Consider the following 21,175-nt stretch of genomic DNA (forward strand, 5'->3'; position numbering starts at 1 on the left):
GTCAAAATGCACAGCTGTCCCCTAAGGCAGGAATCCTGCAGGGGGGCGCCCCAGCCTCCCCGCTATAGCAGGAGGCCCCCCCCTCTGGCAAGACGCCCCTCTCCTTCCTCTCCCTCTGCAGCATGTGCTCATGGCTGCGGGGACTGAATTGCAGTAGCCAGCCCCCCCCCCCTAATCTTTAAAAAAATGTTTTTATTTGTTTCAGAGAGAGGAGGGGGAAGAGAGAGAGAAACATTCATGAGAGAAACATTGATGGGCTGCCGCCTGCGCCCCACTGGGGCCTGAGCCAGCGACCTGGGCGTGTGCGGGGCCCCAACCCATCCGTGACCTCCTGGGCGTGTGCGGGGCCCCAACCCATCCGTGACCTCCTGGGCGTGTGCGGGGCCCCAACCCATCCGTGACCTCCTGGGCGTGTGCGGGGCCCCAATCCATCCGTGACCTCCTGGGCGTGTGCGGGGCCCCAACCCATCCGTGACCTCCTGGGCGTGTGCGGGGCCCCAACCCATCCGTGACCTCCTGGGCGTGTGCGGGGCCCCAACCCATCCGTGACCTCCTGGGCGTGTGCGGGGCCCCAACCCATCCGTGACCCCCTGGGCGTGTGCGGGGCCCCAACCCATCCGTGACCCCCTGGGCGTGTGCGGGGCGCCAACCCATCCGTGACCCCCTGGGCGTGTGCGGGGCCCCAACCCATCCGTGACCCCCGGGTCAGAGGTCCATGCTCAACCAACCAGCGACACCCGCCAGCCCCAATTCTTTTTTTAAAAAAAATATATCTTTATTGATTTCAGAGAGAGGAAAGGAGAGAGACAGAAACATCAATGATGAGAGAGCCACTGATGGAGCCCGCAGCCCGGGCCTGTGCCCTGACCGGAATCGAACCCCCGGGCCGGACCCCAGGCCCCGCCCGCCGGCCCCAATTCTTCCTGCGTGTGGTCGGCAGCCAGGAGCCCAGACGTGGTGACATTCACCCTCGTTTCTTCAGGCGAGGCTGCCCGGACGGGTGCCATCTGCGATGTCCTCAAGGGTCCCTACCGCAAAAGGGCTCCACGCGCGGAAGCAGTGGGCTCACGGCTGCCCGGCCGGTGCCAACGCCGGGCTCGCGGGCGGCGGGGAGGGGCCGCAGCCGGGCTCCGGGCTGACCCGCGTGTCCCGCGCCCTGACTTGAACGTCGCGTCCGCGCCGCCCGAGGCACAGCAGCCACCGCCGCCAGGGGCTGTCCGGCTGTGGGCCCCTGCCGTGCTCACGGAGGGGCCTGGCTGGCAGCGGGGCGCCGAGGCGAGACTCCCGCCCCGCCGCGCTTCGAACCCGCAACCCCGAAGGATGCAAGGCGGCCCCGCGTCTCGGGCTCGCTCCTCCGCCCCCAGGGCGGTGCGGACCGGGCCGCGGGCGGGGCGGGGCCGGGGCGGACGGGGGCGGGGCGGGGCCCACGAGCCGCCCGGGCGCACGCGCAGTCGGGCCGTTGCCCGCGCAGGCGCCGTGGGGCAGCGGATGTTTACGGCGGCGGAGGTCGGCGCGCCGCACACAGGCCGCGGGCCGGCCGAGCCCGAGGTGGAGCCGCCGCCGCCGCCGCCGCCGCCGCCGGCCCCCGAGCGCGTCCTCACAGCCTCGGCCGCCGCCGGCCCCTGAGTGACAAGCGGGAAGCGGCCGCAGTTAGTCGTCAGGCAAGTGCGGGGTCGGGGCCTCTCGGGCTCGTCTTCCCGCGAATGGCGTTGCCCGGCCCCCCAGGAGGCGCCCCGCCCGTCGGAGCAGCCCCTCCGCGAGTGGCCCGCACGCCCGGGGCTGGGGGTGCCCGTGTCCACTGGGAGGCGCGTCGCGAAGCGCCGTCCAGCGCGGCGTCCCGGGGTTCGGGCTCGAGTGGGGTGGGCCGATGGGGTGAGAGGGGCGGCTTTGGGCCCGCGGGTGCTTCTGGCCGTGAGGGCCGGTCCCGCGGGGCCAGCGGCGGGCGGTGCGGGCTGGCAGGGGGCGCGCAGCCGCGTGGCGGCCGCGGCGGGGCCCGCTCGGCCCTGCAGAGCCGCGGGCGGCCGCCAGGGGCGCAGACGGGCTACTCGTCCGGCGTTTCGGACGGACGGACGGACGTGGTCTGCGGCCAGGGTGCTGCCCGGCGAGCAGGGTGCCGAGGTCAGGGCGCTGAGGGCCGCCTTTCGTGGGCGAACGTCGGCTCCGGCCGGGCGGGCTCGCGTGCTCCGCGCGGCGGTCCGAGGGCGCGGCCCCGTCCGCCTGGCGGCGCCGGGCAGCGGGAGCGAGCGGCGCGCGGAGGTGCGGCCCCGGGAACCCGCCGTGCGTGTGGACGGAGCTTTCAAGGCGAGGCCGAGTTGGGGGGGCGCGAGAGAACCCGGCCCGGAGGGCGGGGTGGGGCGGCGGCCGCGGCGGCTCCGGGCCTTTCCCGACAGACCCCGGCGCAGCCCCTTTTCACCAGCGACCCAAACCCTACGGTGACCGCCCCGGACTCGGCTCAAATCTAAGCGGCTCGTCCAAGATGAAGCCCGACCTCGTTCGCGGGGTGTCCCATGCGGCCGCCCATGCGGGCAGAGCCCCGCGGCGACGACCTGCCCCCGCCTGGAGCGCCCGCCGCGCGCCCGTGGCCCCGGAGCAGCTGGGAGGCGCCCTTCCGCCGAGCCTCCGGGGGTGAGGGGCGGGGTCTGCGCCCAGCGCCGCCTCAGGTTCGCGCCGTGAGAACCCGGGGGCTGCGGGGAGCGGGCGTGAGCTCGTGAGGTCGCCGCGTCCTTCCGGGCGCCGGCGGGCCTGAGGCGGTCGCGCGGAGTCGGTCGGAGTCGGAGGAGGCGGCCGTGTAGGCGGGGGAGCGGGGCGTGCCGGGCGCTTCCCCGGGAGTGAGGTGAAGGGCCCTGGGTTGGGCCGGAGGGCGGCGGGCGCTGGTTGGATGGAGGGCGGGAGGAGGGCGCTGGTTGGATGGAGGGCGGGAGGAGGGCGCTGGGCGGGTGGAGGGCGCTGGTTGGATGGAGGGCGGGAGGAGGGCGCTGGTTGGATGGAGGGCGGGAGGAGGGCGCTGGTTGGATGGAGGGCGGGAGGAGGGCGCTGGGCGGGTGGAGGGCGCTGGGCGGGTGGAGGGCGGGAGGAGGGCGCTGGGCGGGTGGAGGGCGGGAGGAGGGCGCTGGGCGGGTGGAGGGCGCTGGTTGGATGGAGGGCGGGAGGAGGGCGCAGGCCGTTCGTGCTGTTAGGCGCTGGGGGCCGCGTAGGGGACTTCAGAGCCTGTAGGGGTTGGAGTGGCAGCTCCTACCCACAAACTGTTGCCTTGGAACAGATTTTGTGTTTGTTACAATAATGGGTTTGTCACAATATGTTCTATCGGGTAAGAGTTTTGTGGATGTTCCTTTTGCCTGAACTGTGCACATCAGAATATCCAAATGAGCAGATCCTCTGCGTCGCTGGGCTCGGCGTCCTGTGTGTATGAGGGGTGAGGGGTTGCCAGATAAAATATAGGACACCATGTGTTCATAAACAATGAATACGTTTTAGTATTTGTTGTTTTCCTAAATTTCAGTGTTTTTTGCTTTAAAGATTTACAAAAAATCCTGCAGTACTTGAAATACTCAAAGAGCAGTTGCTGTTAGGATGAGTTTTCAAATCGCCTCCTCTGCTGATGTGTTGACGTTCAGTGATTTTGCCATAAGTGGATATATTCCTGTTAAGGCAGATCTGTGTTCAAGATAAATTTAATCCTAAAATCTTGACTCTGTAGATTGTTGATGAAAGTATGGAATTCACAGTTTAATATATTTTATTTATATATTTTTTTAGCTTAATATATTTTAAAGTTGTTAAATATGTCTTAGGTGTCTCAAGTTAATTTGAATTCAGTCGATGCTATAAACTACAGACTTTTTGGATGGATACAAATCGAGTTTTTTTTTCTTCTGAATTTGGTATCCTTGGGGATGGAACAGGTGGCTGTTGACAAAATATATTCCATCTGTATTATTTTCAGAATTCAGAATTTGAATTTGGTATGTGTTCAGCACTTTCATTGTTCTGCTCTTACCTTTCATGTAAATGGCTCTTTTTCAAAATTTTTAGTTGCAGTGTTGCGCGAGTGTGGTTTCAAAGATGGGAGGTGCTGTGAGTGCCGGCGAAGACAACGATGAGCTGATAGACAATTTGAAGGAAGCGCAGTACATCCGGACTGAGCTGGTGGAGCAGGCCTTCCGAGCGATCGACCGTGCAGATTATTATCTTGAAGAATTTAAAGAAAATGCTTATAAAGACTTGGCGTGGAAGCATGGAAACATCCACCTGTCCGCTCCATGCATCTACTCGGAGGTGATGGAAGCCCTGGACCTGCAGCCTGGGCTCTCCTTCCTGAACCTGGGCAGTGGCACCGGCTACCTTAGCTCCATGGTGGGGCTCATTTTAGGTAATCTGGAGAGTTTGCAGGACAAAAGAGGCAGCTGGCAGTGTCCTTCGCAGGGACCTGACTACCCTCAGCCTTCCGAGGGTTACCTGGTATCATTTACCAATCGTCACTGGGTGGGGTGGTGAAGGAGGGCCCTAGGGACCCCCTCCTATTCCCTGTCCCCTCCCACCTGTACCTCCAGCAGGTGTGCAGCGCACCCTCCTCCTGGACCTTACCTGAGTTCGTGACTCATACCTCCTTCAGCCTGCCCTGTTTCTCTCTAAATTGAGAATAATTAACTCTAAAGTCCCCAGGGGTTTAAAGTTCTCTCAAATAGTTTTTGTTTTGTGATTTGAAAACTAGAAGAATTAATACCTGTAAGGTTATTTTTAGGTGAATTCCAGGATGAGAGGGATTTCACAAGTTATTTGTAGCCATTTAGCAACAACAGTATCAGTTAACTGAGGATTCATTTAATTCCTACCTTGTGTAAAATGTGATAGTGGGGGAAGGTGTAGTAACAACTTTCATGGCCAGAAGCTTGTCTGGAAAAAAAAAAATTATTGCGCCAGAAACAGGACCTGGTCCTGGGCTTCCTGTCCAAACACTGGCAGCCTCGCAGGATAGAAAAGGCAACCTGTCCCTTGCTGGGATTGCCCAGGCCCTTGTGTTACAGTGAGTCTGGAGAACAAAGATGTCATTTGTTGTGAAAGAAGTCACTTTGGATATAGAAACGGAGGCACTGGGCAGGTGTGAAGTGTGGAGCTTGGAGAACTAGTACATATGCATCCACTTCCCTGTGAGCACACCCAGAGCAAGATGCAGAGTTGTTGGGGCCCGAGACCCCCCCGCCCCACACACACCCTGCCCCATCCATAGTATCCACCCACTCCAGAGAGGAGCACTCGCTCCCTCCATCACACAGATGGTGTTGCCTGTTTCTGACCTTCATGTCAGAGGATTCCCACACACAGTTCACCTCAGCTACCTAGAGGAAGGTTTACATGCAGGGAACACACATCAGGTAACCTCTCACAGACAAATTCCTTCGATATAAAAAATGTTTCATTGTGACTTGGAACTGTAGTTTTATTTCAATGGTGATTAAAACCTGTTTTGTGAGGATTATTAAAGTGCCCACATCTGAGTGTTTGGCGGGACCGTCGGGGTAAGAGTCCTGTGTCAAGTTTTATTTGCAAATACATGTTCCTTCTTCAGTTATTAGCAAGACCTTGAGGTCCTGTTTTAGACCTTGACTTTTTTTTTTTTTAATGTCTTTATTGATTTCAGAGAGAGAGGAAGGGAGAGAGAGAGAGAAACATCAGTGATCGGCTGCCTCCTGCATGCCCCACACTGGGGATGGAGCCCACTACCCGGGCATGTGCCTTGACTGGGAATTGAACTGATGACCTCCTGGATCCTAGGTTGATGTTCCACTGCTGAGCCACGCCGGCTGGGTGAGACTGTGACTCTTTTACATCTTCAAATAATTCTTTAGAAGTTGGCGAGCAGGGAGGCTCAGACTTTGGAAAGCTGTGGAGTCAGTAACTCATAGAAATGAGTGATGTGAGCAGAGGCTACGCTGCATGTAAAGGTTAGCTCAGTGATGTAGGCCAGTGTTGTGTGGTGAGACCAGGAAGCCTTGTGGATTTCTGCAATTGCTCACGCGAGGTCAGGGCCGGTGCAGTCGGTACAAGAGAAGGAAGAGGAGGAGCTGTTGCTCCAGTTTGGAGAGTTTTCTTGTTCTGAACCCTTGTAGGGCCTTTTGGGGTGAACCATGGTGTGGAGCTCCATCCGGACGTGATTGAGTATGCAGAGCAGAAGCTCGACTTCTTCATCAGGACCAGCGACAGCTTCGACAGGTAAGGTCATGCCTATCCCTGGGCGAAGTTGCAGCATAAGCTTGATGAGATGGGAGAAAGCCATCTCCAGTGTTCTTGGACCAGAAGACATGAGTTTGGTTTGGCAGGAGACCAGGGTGTGCGTAGATATGTTCTAATTATTTAAAAGTATCCTGGCCTAGCCCGGCCGGGCGTGGCTCAGCGATTGAGCGTCGACCTAGGATACAGGCGATTGGGGTTCGGTTCCCGGTTGGGGCACATGTCCGGGTTGCGGGCAGCAGCCGATCAATGACTCTCTCATCATTGATGTTTCTTCCTCTCTCTCTACCTCTCCCTTCCTCTCACTGAAATTGATAAAGATATATATATATATATTTTTAAAAAAAGTATGCTGGGGCCTTGGCTGGTGTGGCTCAGGTGGTTAGAGCATCACCCCCATACGCCAGGTTTGCAGGTTCGGGGCATATACAGGAGTGAACCAATGATGCATCAGTAAGTGGAGCAACAAATCAATGTTTCTCTCTCTAAAAATCAATAAAAAAACTTTATATATATTGGGGTTTTAAGGGCTTTAGGTTTGTTAACTGACACCTAGGCAAAGGCAGTTTTCACTGACATCATAAGAGGGAGACAGAATGTTCATGTTGTTCAGTTTTCATGTTTCTGATATAGACATTTATCACCTGATTGTTTTTAAAACAGAATTTGTGAGCAATATTTGTAACTAGCTCTTTCCATTTTTAAACAAGGTACGAAGATTCTTTCTTTAGGGCTTAAAACCAAATTTTTTTACTTACCCTCATCTCACTGTTGTGTAGTGACTTTGAGCAAAACAATGAATTGTAAATGCAGAGCAAAGATCATGATGCCTGGAGGTTGGATGGTTTAAGCTTGGGTCATGCTTATGATGTTCACTTGTGATATTTTGTTTGGAATTTCTAGGGTTTAATTATTGATACTGTAATTCCTTTTGAAGTCTGGCTCAGTGAGTTGTATCCATCGCTGTGGGATTGTGAAATGAGTATGGACAACTTGTGGTTAGCAGACATTTACTGTGTAGACCTGTTACAAGGTACGTTGTTGTGGAATGAACACATTTTTTCCTTTCAGGTTTGACTTCTGTGAGCCTTCCTTTGTTACTGGCAATTGCTTGGAGATTTCTCCCGATTGCTCTCAGTACGACCGGGTGTACTGCGGGGCCGGCGTTCAGAAGGAGCATGAGGACTACATGAAGAGTCTTCTCAAGGTGGGGGGCATCCTGGTCATGCCCCTGGAAGAGAAGGTTAGACCCCCTTCCTAACTGACGTCTCTAGGCATGCAACTGTTTGCCAAGGTCTGTCCCAGGTAGTTGACACGTATTTTTTTCTTGTAACTCCTGTAACAACTTCCTGTGTTTCACAAATGAGGCTCCAGGCAAAGACAGGTCCTGGGTCAAATAGGCATCTCAGAGCCTCACTGTGCACTCTTCCCTCACCCCCCACCGCTGTGCTGTTGTGTTATTAGAACTACTCTGTATAAAAGTCATTAGAGCAACACTATTCTAATTGGTGGTCTAATGGTGAAACACTGTGATGGTATTTCACAGGAATCCTTTGCTTAGTGGGATCTTGCCCAAGTCTGCTGTTTGGTCGAGCGTGTTTCAGTTTGTTTTCAGAACTGTGTTTCACTGGGAAAAACAATGTGAATTGGCCATTGGGAAGGATGACTCACTGTCACAAAGAACTAGGGGAAACAGAAATGATAAAAATCAGGAGCCCTGGCCAGTGTGGCTCAATGGTTGGAGCATCAGCCTGCGCACTGAAGGGTCACAGGTTTGATTCCCTCTGGGGTAAGGGCACGTACTTGGGTTGCAGGTTCGATCCCTGGGGCCTGTCATGGCGCGTGCAGGAGGCAACCATTCAATTCGTCTCTCATATCTATGTTTCTCTCCCTCTCCCTTCCTCCCTCCCTCCCCCCCCTCGTCTCCCCCACCTCCTCCTCTCCCCTCTCTTCCACACTCTTAAAAAAAAGTCAATGGAAAAAGTATCCTTGGGTGAGGGTTAACAAAATTTTTAAATTAGGAGATTGTGCATTTTTTTGCAATTTTCTGTAATTTTTAAATGTTTGCATTTAATTCATTTTGTTAGAAAAGTAATCATCCATTTTAGGAAATTAGTGAACATTTAGGACAACTGATGCTCCCGCTCTCCTGGCTGAGTGTGGTCCTCGTGCCTGTCTCAGGTTTATGCCCTTGTTAAGAAGGCACCTGTGCAGGTTTCAGAAGTTCCCTGCTTTACTCAGAGGAGTCCACAAGTGTGATTCTAAGTAGGTCAGTGCAGCATCGTTGTTCTCAGGCCTTGCCTGGCAGCCGCTGAGGTATTAGCCCGTGCGCTGCCTGGTGCTGTGATTGGACACAGTCATTGACTGCTACATAAAGAGTTAGCAAATTTCCCAAGTAAAAAATTATTAATAAACATTTTAGCGTGTATCTGTATAAGGTAAGGGCTCTGTTTTTAAAACATAATCAAAAAACCATCATCAGCCTAAAAAATTAATAGTAATTTCTTAACATCTTTGACTGTCAACTAGCCTTTACGTTTTCCTCATTGTCTCCAAGTCCTTCAGAGCCGTCTGTGTGATGGGGCCCCTGTGAGGTGTGTGTGCCGCAGCTGGTTGGCATGTCACCTGAGTGTTTTTAATCTGTAGATTTTTTCTTTTTCTTTGCAACTTATTTGTTGAAGAATTGAGATCATTTGTCTTGCAGAGTTTCCTCCAGCCTGGGTTAGGGGTTGTGTGTCTGTGAGGTGCTCCCTGTGTTCTTCTTCCTGCCCTTTCCCCTGTGGGGGGTGGTGGTTTCTGCCCCCTGCCAGCCACATCAGCCTTGTCGTCCCTCCCGGAGCATCTGCCCAGCACGATGTTTATCTACAACACATGACATCACTCTGATCACCGGCAATCTGATTTCTGTAACCAGTTCAAGATTGTTTGGGGGTGTGTGTGCTATTTTGCTTTTTATTCCACTAGAGATGTGCAGAGTGTGATGTCCTGCTGTCCAATTCCTGCTCTTTTCACAGGTCGGTGATGACAGGACAAGACTTCCCATTCCTGCTCCTTACTCTCAGGATAGTGTTTAAGTTGTCTTTACTTACGAATGATTGTAGGGATCATTGTTGTGCAAAAATACATAGGCCCTTTTATTGGAATTGTGCTACAGCTGGATTAACTCGAGGACTGTAGAATATTTTCAACATTATTCTCATCCAGAACATGTAATAGGGGTTTATAGTTTTAAGGGCCCACACATTGGTTTTTTTAAATTATATTTAAATATTTGATGTTCATTATAACTAGAGATCCTTTTGAGAAATGTCTTTGCTGTTTGACAAGAATGCAGGCGACTTGTTGACGTCCATTGGGTGCGTGGCTGCTTTGTTCTCGTATTTTCTAAGATTCATGGCCTAGAGTCTTAGTTTAGAGAGGATTTGCTGGTTTAGATAATTTTAGATAAGAGGGCATGTAATCCTAGCATGTCAGAGCTGATCAGAAATAGTCCTGTGACCCTTTTGGGCCACGAGAGCTGAAGAGGCCCACAGGACCCACGGGAGGGTCGTGTTGTCTGGTTAGGTGGTTGTGCTGCCCCTGAAGCTAACTCAAGGGAATGTTGTGAGACTGACACCGCAGCCAGCCCCTGCCTCCAGGGGTCCTGGGCAGCTCATTGGACTTCACTGCGCATCTCCCAGGGTGACGATAGGCCCTACACTCCCAGCAAGTAGCTGTGATTCTGTAACTGTAGCTGTCGCTTGGTGTGTTGGTTGTGGGACCCACTTGCTATAAGGAGGTCTGACCGGCTAGGGCATTGTCATTTTGTGCCTTGTGGCTGTCTCTTAGAGCCCTGACTTCCACCCCCTATGAATCCACACTCCTGATCTGATCATTTCCTCTTGTTGCCATTTAGCTTTTTCCTCTATCGTAGGTACTTCCTGTAAACATAAGTTAGGTTTGGGAGCGTGAATATGTTCAGACTACACACTTGCATAACTGATACGTTGTATGTAGTTTCTGTCACATCCCATCGGGTCGGTACCGCTGACTCCGGCTCTCCCATGACTCGTGTGTCTGAGTGCTCTTAGGTTGTATATAGGAGTGGTCGTGTTTACATTTAACCTGCTGGTAGCCAGGTCTTTGAGTGTTCTCACTTTTTCTCTGAGTAGTTGACGAAGATAACACGTACCGGCCCGTCTGCCTGGGAGACCAAGAAGATCCTGGCTGTCTCCTTTGCCCCTCTGGTCCAGCCACGCCGCTCGGAGTCAGGGAAATCTAGACTTGTCCAGTTACGTGAGTACAGAGACTGAACCCGCTCTTCAGATTTTTGTCATCTCGTTAGAAGGAACCTTTAATATGAAAGAGCATTTTCTACCCACTATAACCTAAAAATTTTCCAAGTGATTTTTAGGTATTTAAAAAGTTATAGTTCATCTCCAGCTTATTGTAGGTTCTTTTAGCCTTGTTTTAAATCCACAGCAAGCTGCTGATGGTGGTGCCATGGGATGCAGAAGAGCCACCTGGAAGGGAGTTAAGTCTGCTGTGTGGAGCCTGTGTCCCGGCACCTCTGGCTGGCGCTCCTGGGTCACTCTGCTCTGGGCACTGCATGGCCCTGTGTCAGCCACTCCACTGGGGGCAGGTGTGCAGTGGAGCCTTCCTGCCAGGCCTGTTCCCCTTACTCCACAGGGTGTAGACCCAGCAAAGAGCTCAGCATTCAGCCAAACATTGTTTTATAATTTCAACAAAAAATTTATACAGGAAGGAGAATCACAGATGTCTTTATTTAAAATAAAAGCATTCAGCATGCACTCTGCTTTCTGATCATTCAGAAAATTTGGGCAATGAAAGTAGGAAGAAAAAAAAAAATCACTTTTAATCTCACCACCAAGATAGTCAATCATGTTGGTGAATTCTTCCCAGAATTGTCTTTTAATGTGTGAGAGGGATCATTTATCAAAGTGATGCTAAGTGCAGGTCACAAGATGTCAACATGGTGAGGAGCTGTGACGAGCAGCTGTAGGAGGGTCAGGTGTGTAGAGAGTGAGATGTTTGCGCCTGGTTGTTGAGGCTGGGAGGAATTCCCTAAGGAGAGAAGAGAGGGAGGCAAGGGCCTGAGGCTGTCACTGGGATGCACCGGTTCCCAGGTGCACAGAGGAGGCGTGGGGGGGGGCCCTGCACAGAATTGGAGAGCTATCCAGGGTTTCAGATAAGAGATGTGTGTGTCTGCACTCAGGATTACCCTCTGCTCCCTGAAAATCCCACAGAATAACTGAGCAGATGCTGTCCGCGGTTGGGGAAGGCACCACCTTCCAGAGCCCTAGCAGAGTTGGGAGGTGAGAGGACAATGGGGTGTCTAGGAGGCTTGATTGAGCCTAGATGAGAGTCATGGCCACATGGAGGGCACCCTGGATGTGGGTTTCGAGGCCTGGTTCAAAGTGAATGTCAGATAAATAATAGTGTGATGCAGTTTAGGGCTTCTGAACTGAGCAACAGTCCAGGTGTTCGTAACTGTATCTTCTGGACTAGTCATGTCACACAGGGAGGTGGTGTCTCGTGAGGTTGTGTGGGTGTACGGGGCCAGCTGTCTGGACGAGCGAGGGACAGTGAAGGCAGGAGCAAGTTAGAGGGTGATTGGGGTTTTCTAGGCCAGAGATGAAGATGGGCAGTAAGACACTGGCCTATACAGGAGAGGATCCAGGGCAGGCACAAGGGACCTCTGAGGAAGGATGTCGGAGGCTGTTATAGATGTGGATTTGTGGGAGGCTCTGGACCCTGGTCAAGACTGGGCTTGAGTCCTGGGAGCTGCTGGCCGGTTTCTGCTCAATAAAGCCCCAGAATAGATGTCAAACCAAGGAATGAGCATTGGAGAGGAGTAAGGGTGAAAATCAGAATCTTAGGAAACACCCCTAGGGCTGGGTGGAGGAGGGGCCAGTGAGAGACCTCTGCACATGGCCTCTCAGGGAGGCTGGCGCTGGCAATGGGAAGTCTGGTGGCCTATGAAGGACTCGTTTCAGCTGCCTTAGGAGCAGCAGCGAGCAACAGGGTGAGCCCTGGAGCCCTTCCTGGAGGAGGACAGTTGAGCTGAGAGAAGAGTTGGTGCTGACAGTGGGATCGCAGGAGCTTCTAGGGTTCCCCTGGATCAGTGGGCATTTGTTGAGATTCTGCGTAGGCCCCCTCCCCCCACGATTTGGTCAATAAAAGTGACAGTGTAAGAGCCCCCCTACTGTGGGTTATAATTTTTGGGCTACTTAGGTACGAGAGAGAAAAAGTGATGCTGATTTTGAGTTTAATGGATTGAAACAGTTGATCCCTAGGTCCTTTCTCTCTAACGAAAGCCCTCCCGGGCCACACACAGGGCCTACATTAAACAGAGCTTTAATCATCAGGTTTTACTTTTCTTGGGTGTGCTGTGGACTTTTTGTTCTTTAAAATATTGTGGATCTAGTTTTCTCTACTTTAACAACAAAGGCAATAGTTTGTAGAGTACAGTGAAAACAGTCAAGTAGACAGGAGAGTGCTGGATGGCACTGGATGCAAGAGAATCGCAAGTAGACGCAGTGACCAGAGTGACCAGGTGGCTGCGAATGACAGAGCAGCGGGGCCCCCTCTCCTGTCTAAGTTCAGGTTATGCGTTTGAAGTGTCTCCTGAAAAAGCTCATGTTCTGTGCTGTTTGTCACACACAGTTCTCGGGTGGTTAGGCCTGTGTTGTCATCCCAGACACTGACTCCTGTCCTTTGGCCGCAGCCCCCCTGGCGGTCCGCAGCCTCCAGGACTTGGCTCGCATCGCCATTCGGGGTGCCATTAAGAAGGCCATCCACCAGGAGGCAGTGAGCAGAAGTGGGGGCGGACTGAAGACCACTCCCAGGTTCAAGCGAAGGAGAGTTCGCCGCCGTCGAATGGAAACCATCGTCTTTTTGGACAAAGAGGTGTTTGCCAGTCGGATTTCCAACCCCGCTGAGGACACCAGCTGTGAAGGGTTGGACGTGGAGCAGCGGGAGGAAGAGCAAAGCCGGGTGGAGGCGAGGCCGGAGCCCCCGGTGAATGTCCTGCGGGAGAAGGTCCTGCGCCTGCCCCTGCCTGACCCCCTGAAGGGCTACCTGCTCTACTACAGGGACAAGTGAGCCAGGCACGGCGCAGGCTGTAGCCAGCGGAGGCCCCCTGTCTGCACAGCTCTTCCGGTCGATCTTCATCATCTTGTAGAATTTTCATTAAATGGTAGATTTCTTTAAATATAATCTGACAGATGTAAGTGCGTGGGAGAATGTTTCATTGAAAGGGACCGAGTTTCCTAGGGCAAGAGGTTACGCCCAGCTCTGCCCGAGACAGGTCTGCGTTAGAGGGACACTGCGGCTGGCACTCGCCCTGTTGCTCAGAGCGTGAAGGGAAGCGTGGCCTGTGGTGTGTGAAGTTCTTTCTGGGTGCGACACACCTGTTTCCACGTTTGAATTTGACGTTTGTCAGCCTCTTAACTCATGGCCCTGACATCCTCTAAACCCAGTTTTCCAGAGCGGGTGCATTCTGGAAAAGCCATCTTGTAAAGTAATTGGAGTAACTACGGGAGTCGTCAGTTGTAGTTTTTTCTAATTGTGTTGAGGGAGCAGGAATAAAAGTGTGAAGCTGCCAGGTATCTTTTAGGAATTCCAAAAGAATTCCAAGGAATTTTTTCCCCAACACTTTTATCTTCAAAAGAACTAATGTCCCCCTGGCCGGGTAGCTCAGTTGGTTAGAAAGTCGACCCAGTACACCAGGGTTGCGGGTTCGATCCCAGTCAGGGCACATACAGAAATCAGCCAATGAGAGCGCAAGTAAGTGGAACCACAGACCAGTGTCTCTCCCTTCCTCTCTCTAAAGTCAATCAATCAAGAAATAAAAGAACCAAATGTCTAGTAATCCCTGGAAGAATAGCCTGAAGAATGAATTGAGTGTCATGTGTTGGTAATAAACTGTTAAACTTCACCCGGCCATGGGGATGGCTGTGGTCCTCATGCGGTCTCGGGTCTGAGGGTGACGGGCTTGTCCTCAGAGCAGGTGGGGCTGCGGCCTGGACAGAGGCCTCTTAGGCGGCCTGTGCTTTTCTTAACTTGAGGTGGTATTTTCTGTAATCCCATTAGAGTACTGACTCAGATTTTATCTTTTGTAATTCTGGAGAAAAATACCTGTTTTGTAATTTTTCTTAAGAACAAATCTCTGTATTTTGCTAGCTCCACTGCATTAGAGCAGTTTACTCACGGGGACCGAGCACCGGGCCTCCTGTCAGGGCTTCCGTCTGATCAGGCTCTGGTCCAGAGGAGGGTCTTGGCAGGCTGTTTTGAAGTTACATCACTGATTCCAAAACACCTTTTCCTTTTTTTTTTACCCAAAGAAAAGAGTAGTATTAAATGTTACAACAGTAAACCCAAACTCAGCGCTGAAGTCAGATCCCCGTCCAGATTCAGGATGAGTTTTATCCAGTAGCCTCTGGGGTGTTGGCTGAGGTTCAGTGTCTCTGTGGTTTCAACCAGTTAACTGAGTTTTGGTTATTTTTTTTTTCTTACCTTTTTGCTGTGTTTAGTGACCGGGTCATTTCTGTCACAGGATGCTATGTGCTGGAGTCGCTGGGAAAGCATGTGTTTTGTCCTAGGCTTGTACATTTAAGCTGCTGTTGAGAAGGCCCTTCCTGGCTGTTGTTGAACTGCCTGTAACTCAGATCGTCTGTCAGAGAGGAGAACAGGGTGTGTTGACTCGCTAACTGCAGGGCGACATCATTCTATTTGATATGTAGAGGCCTGTGCAAAATGTGGGCATTTTTGGACATGACGTTAAATAAATGGTATCTTTGAAATCTGTTCTGTTACGTTGCTTGACTAAATTTTTCCCCTATGATTGTATATGGATTTCATTTATTTTAAACCACGTTTGCCTTATGAAAAGGCAGTGCATGCCCGGCCAGTGTGGCTCAAATGGTTGAGCGTTGACCCATGAACCTGGAGGTCAAGGTTTGATTTCTGGTCAGGGCACGTGCCTGGGTTTTGGGCTCAGTCCCAGGAGGGGATGTGCAGCTGATCGATGTTTCTCTCTCATCACTGATGTTTCTATCTGTCCCTCTCCCTTCTCTCTCTGAAATCATTAAAAAAACCAAACATATTTAAAAAAGAAAAAAACAATGCATAAGACATGTTTTTCCTATGTATGTGTAAAATCTTGCCTAGCAGTTTGTATTTACTTGTTCTTAGTTGTGATTTTTAAACCAGAATTTGGTTAAAAAACATAATATATATGAAATATTTGGTGTCTATCTTGTAAACATGACGGAGACTTGCGAGGGGGTTTCCCGTGCACTGCGGTCGCCGTCTTCAGACAGATGAGCCGCCGGCAAGCCCGAGCTCCACACCTCGTTCCACATGCTGTGCACTGTTGTTTAGAGTTGTCTGTATTTTTATATGTGACTTTTGTCTTGAAAGTAGTAAAGCCATGGAGGTGTACAAAACAAAGCTCAGACTTGTAATCCTAAGTGTGTAATGTAAAAACCACCTGTGTGTGAATATGCTTTTGCCAGTCTGGACCTTTCAGGGGTTAACAAGTTGGAAGCAGATTTAAAGGAGCCGATGCACCTGAGTGAGCACAAGGTGTCGAGGCGGCTGAGGCGCAGCCTTCTTGGCTTCGCTTCTGCTTCCTGTGCAGGGTGGACATGCTTGACCACATTTCCCCCCCCAAAATCTTAAAAAATAAATGTTTTTCTTTCTTAGAATGTTTTCTCTTTCTCACTTTGTTTCATTGCTTAATTCTGGTATGTGACAAGTGTCTATGTTTCGATTTCTGGCACAGTTTTTCCATAACATGAAATGTTGAAAGATACTTGCACCTCTTACCAGCAGCAAAGGAGGGGGCTTAGCGTTAGGGCTGGTTTGGGGTTGGTCCAGGGCCAGGGTTTAGGATTGGGGTTGAGGGGCAGGGGGCAGGGGCAGGACTTCAGTGTTTGAGGTGCTATTGCAAAAATGTCTTTTTCATTTCGAAGTCCAGTTTTCCCCACACATGGCTGTTTTAGTCCATCTGGGCTGCTATAACAAAACGTCATTCTGATATTTTGGGTGACTTCTAAACAAGTTTATTCCTCACATTCTGGAGGCTAAAAGTCTGTGAGTGCCAGGAGGGTCGGGAAAGGGCCCCTCAGTGGCTGCGACAGCCCCAAGCCCATCGTGACGCTCCAGGGCCTGAGGCCCTACCTCCTAACACTGTCACAGCTTTAAGATCCCACCGTATGGTTTTGGGGGAACAAAAAAGCGCAGAAACCTGGGTGCAGCTTAGCTGGGTCCTGTGGTCACGCTGCTGGCCGGGGCTGTGGTGCCTGAGGCTTGAGTGCAAGAGTGTCCGTCGGTCCTGACAACTGCAAGAGACCAGAGACTTGCTGGCATATCAACACCGGGAGTTTATTTCTCATGAGCTGGAGGCTGGGGGTCCAGGACCAAGGCACCCGCTGAGTCCCGTTTGAAGTCTGTGCCCAGCTTGGCCTTGCCCCTAACCTCATGTGACAGGAGGGCAATGGATGGAGTTCTTTTTCTTCAAAAACCTATATTTTTATATTGTGGGGATGGAGCTTCCCCTCAGTGGCAGCTGGTTGCCCCATAGGGTTAGGGAAGACTTGGAGGAAATAAAAGTCCTTTAGAAGAATCGAGCTGTGGTTGTGTGTGTGTTGTGATGGGTTGAAGGGTGAGGACACCACCCTCCACCTGGCCACAGACTGTTTTGGACCCTGAGTGGAGCAAGGGCCTCTTTCCTTCCTGCTCCTTAGGATTGTTGAGGGCCATGTACCAGCAGAGAGTGACTGTCATGTGGGGGAGCTGCGAGCTGCACTCCTGGGATCACCCTCGCTGGCCGCTTGGCATCTGCACACGAGCTGCAGGTAGGTGACCTCCAGGATGGTGCTTTCTCAGGTTCCTGGGCACTAATTTCTTCATGAGAGCTCCACCTTCATGAACTAATGACCTCCCAACAGCCCCACTTCCTAATACTCCCCATGGGGTGTTAGGTTTCGACATGGATTTTGGGGGACAGATACTCAACCCATAGCAGGGAGGATCTGCTTCCAGGCTCGTCGATGTGGTTGCTGGTGGGATTGTATTCCTCAGGTGACGTCAGGTTGAGGACCTCAGTTCCTCCCTAGCTGTTGGCTGGAGGCCTCCGAAGTTCCCTTGCTCTAGGGCAGCTCACAGCGAGGAACCGGGCCTGTAGGTAGAGAGCTGGAGAGGGACTTGGTCCCACTGTGGGAGAACCTGCACCTGCCCCGTCCAAGCCCACTCTTAAACTTGCAAGTGTTCATTTCTGCTGTTAAAAAATACTAACATTTTACTTAAATAAGCCTGTCCAGTACGTTGCAATCAGATGGTCTTAGCTGACGCATCACAGTCAGTCACCCCTGGGACTCCCTCTGCGTGGTGTCCTCGCTGGGCGGGGCGTGCTGGGCAGTGGCCCAGCAGCTCTGTCCGCTTCCTTCCCTCCTGAAGGGAAGACCCCAGGACGACAGGAGGACAAGCAGCAGCAGGGGAGAGGCCCGGGTGGGCGATTTGTATTTCCCTTATTTTAGGTTCCATTTTATTACATATTTTTCCTAGGAAATCACCCATTTGCTCTAGTTTTCCTGTTTGATGCAATAGGTTTCTCTTATTTGACTTAACTTTGTTTTTACAGAATTGTTACAATTAAATATTGATACATTATCATTAACTAAATTCTCTATTACCTTCGCTGCATTCAAAGCTCAATCTCAGTGAAAGTCCTCCAACCAGAGAGGCCGATGCTGACAGCTGGGGCTTCTGGTGGCTGAACTGGGTGGCAGGATAGGAAACACGGGGGGGGGGGGGGGACAGGCGTAAGAGCCTCAGCACTGTGTCGGCGACAGACACTTGACTCTCTAGTCTGGGGGGAAGCTGTTGGTAATTTTTATACATAAATGACAAGATTAGGTCCCTAATTTTGAAAAATCAAACTGGTCACAGTGTGGAAGTCGGGTAGGGCGAGAGGGGACAGGAATCCGCAGTGAGCAGACTGGTGAGAGGTGGGCTGCCCTGGGCTGAGGCAGGGACCGCGAGTTTGGAGGGGAGCAGGGGTGTGAAGACCAGAGAGGCTGTGGTTCATACTGTGGAACAAGTACCTAGGGGGACTTTGGCTCTTTGGACACCAATAGGAGAGCTCATCCTGCTAAAAGGAGACTGTTTGCTAAACTCCTGATTTGCGGGTCCATGGAAGGTAGGAAAGACAAGAAGGGGAGAGGGAGGGAGAGGGAGTGCCGGTCATGCGCTGGGCAGGACTGAAGGCGCCACCTGAGTCCTCACACCACCGGGGGCACCGTTACCCTCCCACAGAGGGGGGATTGAGCTTCCATTTCTTTGCCTAAAGTCACACAGCTGGTAGGTGGTGGGACCAGAAGTCAGCTCTGCACTTGTCTGGGGCTCAGACACTCCCCAAAAAGGAAACTGCTGCCCTAGACTCCATGCCAAGCTGCTAGGAAGCTCTTGTCAGTTGACATTTCATAGGAGGGGAACGTGGGCCGAAGCAGAGAGGGGCACTGGACGGAAGAACACGTTTTAAATGGCCGGAGGACAGGCAGGGAGTAGAAGTGGGGAAGTTGCTGTTACAGGGACCTGGTGCTGGTTGTGCTCCTGTGAAGGCCAGGCCAGCCCCTCCGTCTCCACCTGCCCCCTTCCCCAGCGGCCCAAGTCCCACCCCAAACACCAGCTGGGGTGAGCGCATGGCTGCACCACAGTTTATGTGCAGATTTTCTTCAATGGAATGAGCAAGATCCAGCCCAAACTATGGGCTCCTCGGCACATCCAGGACACTCTGCAGGTCCTTGACCTTCTGGTCCCTCTTGGGCCATTCAGGCCTCCGTTCTGGACTTTGAACTATGTTAGAATCAGCCTTCAGTTTAAATACCTGTAAAATGGAGTTAACAAATGTCCCTCCCACATCTGCCAAATGGGAGCAGTAGGTAAGATGAATATGTGAGAGGCTTAAAATAGGAATTTTTATCGAAGTGATGGTACACCAAGGATCTGGATTCTCAACTCTAATGCATTGAGGGCAGAGAAGTGCTCTTTGCTGCCGTCTCCTGGGCATTTTGGGAATAACACCTGAATGAAGATCACCAGGAAAAGTTTTTCTCTGCTGCCACCTAGAGTACATCCTAAAAATAACAGCTGAGTGCATGTAACCAGGAAATGTTAGGCGGCTGCAAATCTTTATATAAAACGTAATCTGATAAAATTCCCTATTGTTATACGCTATAGGGAAATATGAATAAGTTTTGAAGTTATGCATGATTTCATTTAAATACGTTCTTGTCATTTTAGTCATTCATTTTTTAAGATTTATCAATCACCGTTAACAGTATGATCCACATCTCTGCCCCCAACAATATCACGCCAACGTGACGTCTTAGCCCACGTGATGTTGCTTGGTGCCCGGCCTGACGGCGCATCCTTGGGGCCCAGAGGCTGGACACCCAGGTTCCTGACGGAGCTGGCTGCGGACTGGCTGCCTTCACGGGCCTCGGCCTCTGTCCGTGAAGTGGAGACGGAGTTGGGGAGCCCCTCGGCCAACAGCATTCCCTGCGCGTTTCACCCAGGAGGCCCCGGTCAGATTCAGTTCCCGAGATCATGATCCTTGGGGCGCAGAGGGTGCAGCGCCTTTGTCCTGCCCCCTCTGCGCCCTGGCCACGGTCACTTTAGAGAAGATTCCAAGCGTGTTTCTCTGCTGCCGCCTCCTGGGCGCCTTGGGAATAACACCCGGGCGCAGGTGATCAGGAATATCTGCTGGGTAAAGGGCATCACCTGCGTGTTGAATGCTGCCGCCTCCTGGGCACCTTGGGAATAACACCCGGGCGCAGGAGCTCAGGAAAAGCTGCTGGGTAGAGCGGATTATTTGTGAATGTTGAACCCCATTTGCAGGACATGTTACTGAAGTTTCTTTCATCCTTATTGTATTTTTAGTGGGTGTCTATTGGTTCTGAAAGAGGTAGGTTCTGCCCCTGAATGAGAGGTGTGTTAAATCTATTACGATTATAAATTTGTGTATTTTCCCTTGTCTTTTTTATATTCTTTGAGTTTGTTATTAAGTTCAGACCTTTTGACCCATTCAGAAACAACCAGCTTTAGAACAACTCACTTCATTTTCCCTTCAAAGTATGTTTCCACGCCTTATACATTCTCTTACCCAAAGCATACAATTTCTTCCCAATTCATTAAAATTCTTAACTCTTTAAAACCTTTGATTTTAGTGACCCCTCTAAAGTAAGCAATTGCTACTCTTTAGATTGAGTTTTATGAACACATTTCAAACTTTCAGTTTCAAAAAGCACACCTTCCACAAATTATAAGATGCTACATCAACAGCTTGAAATTTAAAAAGGAATAGTTGAAATAAGTTAAATTGATTTACTTAGATGGCTAAGGTTCTCCTTTTACTTTTTCTTTCCTTTCAAAGAGGCTCAGCCCCCAGCAACTTGCATTTTATTTTAGTATTTTAAAAGATTATCTAGATAAGAGTTTTTGGCCAGGTATTTGCATTTCAAGGGTCCAAGGAGTGGGTTTCATAAAGCCAGTTATCTGTGTGCATCTGAGGAACTGAGGAGGTTTGGGGAGGTAAAACGTTTTGGTGGGCTTGGATATTTTGGAGCCACAACTGTGGCCCTATAAAGACCACTTGTAAAAGAAGGACATCACTCTTAAAGCATTAAGGATTGGGAAATGTTGGCAAAGGACTAACAAATTCATTCATCAATTCTTTGGAATGGGTGAGGGCGAGGGCGAGGGCGAGGGCGAGGGCGAGGGGTTAGGGTTAGGCTTAGGGTTATGGTTATTTCTAGCGTCAGGGTTAGGTTTAGAATTAGGTTTACGTCCAGGGATAAGTTTAGGTTTAGGGATAGTGTTTAGGGTTGGGTTAGGTTTACTGTTAGGATGAAAGTTTGGTTTAGGTTTTGTGTTAGGGTTC

At 51.4% G+C, this 21,175-nt stretch overlaps 1 protein-coding gene across 1 annotated transcript; it reads left to right on the forward strand.

Moving 5' to 3' along the window:
* The first annotated feature begins 1,579 nt into the window (after positions 1-1,579).
* PCMTD2 (protein-L-isoaspartate (D-aspartate) O-methyltransferase domain containing 2) lies at positions 1,580-15,036 on the forward strand. The gene is made up of 6 exons (XM_087819265.1): positions 1,580-1,661; positions 4,033-4,369; positions 6,108-6,210; positions 7,300-7,471; positions 10,380-10,503; positions 12,956-15,036. Exons 2-6 carry the CDS (start codon positions 4,063-4,065, stop codon positions 13,330-13,332), a joined length of 1,083 nt encoding a protein of 360 aa, XP_087675391.1. The 5' UTR covers positions 1,580-1,661; positions 4,033-4,062; the 3' UTR covers positions 13,333-15,036.
* Positions 15,037-21,175: the final 6,139 nt, after the last annotated feature.

The sequence above is a fragment of the Miniopterus natalensis genome, chromosome 7, assembly GCF_054644295.1.
Source record: "Miniopterus natalensis isolate mMinNat1 chromosome 7, mMinNat1.hap1, whole genome shotgun sequence".
NCBI classification, from domain to species: domain Eukaryota; kingdom Metazoa; phylum Chordata; class Mammalia; order Chiroptera; family Miniopteridae; genus Miniopterus; species Miniopterus natalensis.